Source organism: Notothenia coriiceps, unplaced genomic scaffold (assembly GCF_000735185.1).
Source record: "Notothenia coriiceps isolate Sejong01 unplaced genomic scaffold, NC01 NC01_scaffold00018949, whole genome shotgun sequence".
NCBI classification, from domain to species: Eukaryota; Metazoa; Chordata; class Actinopteri; order Perciformes; family Nototheniidae; genus Notothenia; species Notothenia coriiceps.
This window is the reverse complement of record NW_011351650.1, coordinates 1,579-7,953: the sequence shown is the minus strand read 5'-3', so window position 1 is coordinate 7,953 and position 6,375 is coordinate 1,579. Positions and strand designations below refer to the sequence as shown.

The 6,375-nt window shown below is 39.3% G+C and overlaps 1 protein-coding gene across 1 annotated transcript in view; it reads right to left on the bottom strand.

The window, feature by feature from the left end:
• The window catches only part of LOC104951329 (collagen alpha-1(XXVIII) chain-like), an 18,035-nt gene extending 11,920 nt beyond the window's left edge, over positions 1–6,115 (bottom strand). The window contains exons 1-12 of the mRNA XM_010777962.1: positions 5,986–6,115; positions 5,408–5,550; positions 4,016–4,581; positions 3,203–3,223; positions 3,052–3,111; positions 2,866–2,919; positions 2,745–2,789; positions 2,629–2,655; positions 2,483–2,527; positions 2,351–2,395; positions 1,286–1,339; positions 357–425 (exon numbers count right to left, since the gene is read on the bottom strand). Coding sequence (XP_010776264.1) covers positions 357–425; positions 1,286–1,339; positions 2,351–2,395; positions 2,483–2,527; positions 2,629–2,655; positions 2,745–2,789; positions 2,866–2,919; positions 3,052–3,111; positions 3,203–3,223; positions 4,016–4,581; positions 5,408–5,549 — 1,128 coding nt within the window. The 5' untranslated portion in view covers position 5,550; positions 5,986–6,115. The remainder of the gene's footprint in view (positions 1–356; positions 426–1,285; positions 1,340–2,350; positions 2,396–2,482; positions 2,528–2,628; positions 2,656–2,744; positions 2,790–2,865; positions 2,920–3,051; positions 3,112–3,202; positions 3,224–4,015; positions 4,582–5,407; positions 5,551–5,985) is intronic.
• Between the last annotated feature and the right edge of the window lie 260 nt (positions 6,116–6,375).

Sequence of the window (6,375 nt, the reverse complement as noted above, 5' to 3'; positions counted from 1 at the left end):
GGGTGCTAGTGACTTATCCGACCGGCCCATATCGTCCGATCGGGTTTCGTTCCGAACGTCCCGGAGGCCAGTCCGCCCCTGCCCTTATTAGATGTGTGTTATAGGGGAAAGCAGCTTTATTAAGGTTTATCTAATCCAACAATACTTGTGGCTGCTTGAGTTGTCCTTAAATGTTCTGTAACTCCAGTGAGAATTACAAAGAGAATTTACCCCATCGTGGCATTTACATATGGACATCATGTATTACATTATGTAAGAAAAACGTACCCTGAAGATATTTAGTCATACATTTGTTTTATGAAGATTTTATGACTATAGACGATGTTTAATAGGTGATGTTGATTAAAAAGTGTTACCTTGGCTCCAGGAAATCCAATACCAATGTCACCCGTTGGTCCTGCAGCACCGTTGGGCCCTCGGTCGCCCTGTGGCAAGGAAACAGGTTCAGAGATTTGCATGTCACATGATGGCAGTTCAAAGAGTTGTTAGATAAATGCAAATAAGTTAACAGATACCTCTGTCTGCACTAAAATATATATTTGTTTACAGTATTCATTTAATAAATATGGTATAATACAAACAAATCTAAGTCTGCATTCAACATTTTGTGGCATTTCGGAAATAAATACCAGTCCTTTGTTCCTTCTGTAAAACTTGGCTAATGTCTGTACTTTTTCTAGATGTGCTATAAATGATATTACATTTGATCTGTATAAATACATCTTTGTTAAGAAGCTTTGGGACAGATATGGTGATGAAGCCTTCTGCATCTCATTAGCCCTGGGCACACATACAGGTTGTTTCTATCTCACAAAACAATACGTGGGAAAGTGACCTGGGAAAGCTGAACTATTGAAAAAATATCACCAAATTACAAAAGGATCTTAAATGACTAAATCCTTTGGTTGACCATAATCATGATGTAACTGACTGCTCTGCATTTTGGAATGTGTGTTTATGAAACAGTTTACTATCATCAAGAAAGCAAATAACTTTATTTCTCAAAGAAATTATAAGTAGAAAAATCTTTGGTAAAAACTTGAAAAAAAATAAATATGGATTCTGACTTCATCCTCTAAAACAGATCCCTACAATTCCAGCATGTTGCTTTCTGCCACTATCTTTTTGTTACTACCACTAGGGGTTGTCACGTCTGGAAATCTCTGCGAATTAAATCCAGCAAATCCCACTGTTGCTGTTAGGAACTATCACAGAGAAAATGACAGCAGACAGAGTTTACAATTCCATAAATGTCAATGCATCTCAAGAGCTTGGGTTAACTTACTTTGGGTCCTGCTGGTCCTTCAGGGCCTGCGTCTCCTGTAAATCCTAGTACTCCCTGCAAAACATATTCAAAGTCTTATACAGTCCCTCAATACATCATACATGTTAGCTTTAACAACACTCATATCTATCTGTAGTCTTCTCAAAACAACTGGGGGCCAACACCACTGAAATCACTAAAATCAACATGTTCAGCTTTCATGTCTTTAAATTCTCCGGCCAAGCTCACAAAAAGAAAGATCATACAGACACTATGCCAGTAGCACAGAGGAGGAAGAGAAGTGCTGGTCGGCCAGGGCCGTGCACTAATCCCACCACACAAAGTCTGTTCCTGCAGAAGAATAATATCCTGCAAGCCTGGATTCACTGCTTTGGATAGCCACATTAGTATCAGGATTACCCATAAACCAATATTCACATTCCATTAGTGCAGAGATGAATGAGAGACAAATTCCACTTCCATTTTTCATATTTAAGAGAGAATGAATTTTCTTATGTCGACTCATTGTAAAGTTTAAAAAACCAGGAAATTGCTCCTTTACTGCTAAACTGGTGTGGAATACATTGACAAATAATAAAGTGATTTAATGTATCATATTATAAATCTATAAAAATGATGAAAAACTAAGGCTCTTTGAGGCTGCTTGCCTTAATGCTAACTATAGCATGCTAACATACGCACAGTGACAATGCTAACATGTTTAGCATCTATCATATTTTCCATGTTCGCTATAGAAGTGTCAAGCATTTAGCAAAAGGCAAAATACCGCTTTCAATATTTTGCAGGTATTTTGTCACAAATAAACGTATTGTACCAATTTAAAGTTTAACCTTATGATGGCACTTCATTTATTTCATATTTATTTTGCAGTTTACATTTTTTTGCAACACAACAATTTCCTATGGGTTAATATAAGTTCTACCTTATTTTATATTAAAATCAAAAACGTTTAGGATTTTTTTTTTCTCTAAATTTGGAATTTCTCTGCAAAACTTCTATATTTCTAGAGTCAAAAATGTTCACAACAACATTACATTATAGTGTTCAACTATAAATGTGCTGTACCTGTTCTCCTTTTGTTCCTCGCTGGCCTGCAAGTCCCTCAGGTCCCTGTGAAATGACACTCAATTCATTACAAGAGACCCACATACCTTTCTGTGGTATTGATTTAAATGATATTGTTGATGCTGTTCATACAATGTCACCCTTCTCCCCAGGAGTGCCACAGTCTCCTGTCCCCCCCTAAAAGACCAAACCAAAGATGAATTTCTTAGGACTTGTCAATATATGTCAAGAGAAGAAAACAACTGATAATGATGTTGCAAAAGATAATTGTCACGCACCTTGTTGCCCTTATAACCTGGACGGCCCTGTGAAATGTTGGAAAGTTGTAAAATCTGAATTTCTTCTAATAATAACAATGTCTGTTGTTAAATTCAGACCATTTTTTTTGTTTTACCTCTGGACCATCACCTCCAGGTCGACCGTTGGAGCCAGACTCCCCCTTGAAGAAACCAGCTTACAATGAATCGCATGAAATCAGACACTAACATAGTTTGTGACTTTGTGTGATGACTTACCCTCGCTCCTTTTACACCAGGTGGCCCTGCGTAGCCTGGGTCCCCTTTTCTACCCTGGAATTAGCAATTGTTAAGTCTTGGTCAGATGCTAAAGGAAGAGATGATGCCATGCATGTTTGTGATGCGGGAATACAGAATGACTATCATACTTTTGGTAAGAAATTACACTTCTTGTATGGAACTCACTTGACTTCCTTGAAGGCCCCTTTCTCCTCTTTCACACATACACACTTGAGCCTTTGGACACTAAAAGAGAGAACAGGCAAAAGTCAGTTCATCCATCTTCACAAACCAGTTATTAATGAACCAAAATACTGCATTGCATTGGACAACTCACCCATTCATAGGCAAGTGCACCCTAGATTCAAAACAAAAGACACAGAATGTTAATGGCAGTCCACTCAGGAAATATAAATCAACCTTACTAGATATTGACTTCTTTCACCACTATGTTGTGTCTGTCTTGCGAGCTATAATTGTGAATGAATAATATCACACATTTCTTGAAAGCAGAACAAGCCTTGCCACTCTCTCAGACAGCCTCTGACCTACTGCAGATATTTGACATTTCTGTGTGTGTGGAAAATGCTAAGCAGGCGGGAAAGCCCCCCTAAGCAAGTTCACTGTGTCACTGAGAAGTGAACTTGCTGTGAGGACATACACTTCATAAAAAGGGGAACATAAACCCCTTTGCATGCTACTGTCTCTGTGATTGACTGCTGGGTGTGCATAGGATTGTCAGTGCTCCTCAACCATGTGGAGGGCCAAGAAGAAAGTGTGGTTTCAATCCAAGCAACAGCACGTAATGTCAGGGATTTGTGCACCTTCAAGAGATAACATGAAATCATATGCCGTATTTGGTTGTGATTGATGACTGCAGACTGTTAGGCAAAAGAGTGATTATAAGCAACTAAAATGTATTTCAAAAACTACAGAGAAATATAAAAAGCTAGGGGAGAACAAGTTAAACTACTTTAAGGAACAGCCATGATAGCAAATGTATTTATTCTTAAAAAAGTAGTTAAAAATCATACAATTTAAGAAATCTAAACAAATAAAAACTAGATAATTATTATGTTAGGAAAGTTCCAACTCATTTCCATGTTGTGTAAAATGTCAATTTGTAAAGTCACACACAGTAACCTCTCACCATCTCCTTGATCAGCTTCTCCTCCAGCTGAGGATCGAGAAGACTTTGGACAAACTGCTGAGCAGGTGTGCTGGCGATGGCCCGGAGCTTGGCGTTATTCTTACTCTGCTGGCCGATGTCTGATAAACCCACAGCGAAGAACTTTATCCCGTGACCTTTGGCCTCTGCTGCAGCTGCGATCACATCAGGGCTCCGGGGGTGGTCCACACCGTCAGTCATCAGCACTGCAACTCTGACGCTGTCGGCCGGCGTCTCCTCCACCAGCAGCTGCGAGACGTTGGTGATGGCGTAGGTGGTGTAGGTGCCGTGGCCGATGTAGTTCATGGCATTTACTTGATTGTGAAATGAATCCAGGTCTCTCCAGGCTGAGAACCGGTGCTCCATGGACACAAAGCTGCTGTACTGAAGAGCTGCCAATCTCATCTTCAGCGTCCAGCCGTCTATTTGAGTCATGGAGAGGCGAGTGCTGAAGCTCAGCACGAAAGCTTTCTGCTTCTCAAACAGGTATATCTTTGCACTCTCCGAGCTGTCCAGAATGAACGCCACCTCCAGTGAACACGTCAGACCTGTGAGAGAAGGAGTTCGACAACAAAACCTGTAAAATACTGTACTGTAAAATACTGTTGGGGATGATAAAAGGTTCTGAAGGTTGTACCTGCACGGATCCCTTCAGACAAACCTAACGTTGAATAGAAATACAAGAGGGTGATGTCCATATTCATGTGATTCCCAACATATGCCATCCAGACAAAAATCTTCCTATTTATGATTTAAGGGTCACCTATTATGCAAAATCCACTTTTTCATGTCTTTTATACATAAACATGTGGGACTATGTTTAAAGAGATTCTGAAAGTTTCAGGAAAAAACCTTCGCTCACTTTTTGTCCTGATCCATTTATATAAAAAACTGTGAAAACTGTGAAAATGAGCTAATCAGATGTTGGCCACTTTATGATGTCATAACGATTTTTTGGCTTGTGTAACCATTAGCCAATCACCAACCAAGGTAACCCCCCCCCCCACCTTATCACCTGAATCTATTTTTAACCAAATATCTCTCAGAGGGGCGTGGGGAGTGGCTCCTTATTTTCATCTAAAGTAACCGACAAAGAATCAGCACTTTTGAAACAGGGCTGAAACAGAGGGGATTATGGGATGCTACAATGCATTATCTGTTTGTTATTTCGAGCCAAAGACTTCAGAGACATGTTTGTATATATCTGAGACCTATAATATCTTGATGAAAAACATTATAATAGGGGACCTTTAAGCTGTGTATCTTGAGCTGTGGATGTTGAATGTCTGATCCTACTAACTTTCTCTTTTACAACATCAGGATCTATTGACCGACCTTCACCACCAAAATTGTATACATCATATAAATAATTACCATTTCCTCCATCTTCATGCAGTCTGTTGTTGTTCCTGCGTCCTTTCTTTCTTCTCTGTCCTGTGGCCTCGTGTGAGAGAGCCAACAACAGAAGGCAAATCCCCAATCCACTCCTCAGGTTTCCCCTTAGCAACATTTTCATTCTTGAAAAACAAAGTAACACTAAGTGATAAAGTGCTTAAACAAAGCTAATTATAGCAGTAGCAAAATGCACCTGTTTGATATGTTGCAATCGCGCATCCTTCTAACCATACATGCTGTGAAGTTCTTGGTTAATTGTTCAAATTGTACTGCTCATAAACTGAGTTAAATAAACCTAAGATTAGAGAAAATATTCAAAGCCAGACTATTATGTGCAAATACTGATCAACACAAATCTCAAATGCTGCAACCCTAAATTATCTACAAAGTTATTCAGTTTATAGTAAATAAGCATCTTTAAATGTTAAGTTTGGCTAACATGAGCCTATTGGCTTGTCCAAGCTGTAAAACATACATTAGAGCTGTTATTCAAACTGTAACGTGAAACTACTTGTAGACACATTAAGGGTTAGTCATGAAAAAAAGAGTTGTTTTACCTAGAATCTCATTTAGCTGCAGTCAGAGCTTGTAATCCAGTTAGCTGTCCTATGGGGGGCATTTCGCTGCAAAATAATGTCCAGTAAACCGGGCTGGGACAAAGTGAGGACCAGCAGATGAGCTGGTGTGTGTCTGTGTGGCCGGGGGCTCTGGGGCCACTCCAACATTTCAGAGCTAGTTTAGAGCTCATGACTACTGACCGAAAGGACTTCATTTTTGACTGCCTCTGTGGTTGTTCACTGACGCCATGAGTTCACAATAACCTCCTGCAGGAATGCAAATGGACCTGTGTTATTTTAATACATATATTGTTTGAATAATTTTAGAATAATGTAAACACAATATTTACATTTTTCAACTCTAAGATAATTTCAAGATACAGCAAGTTA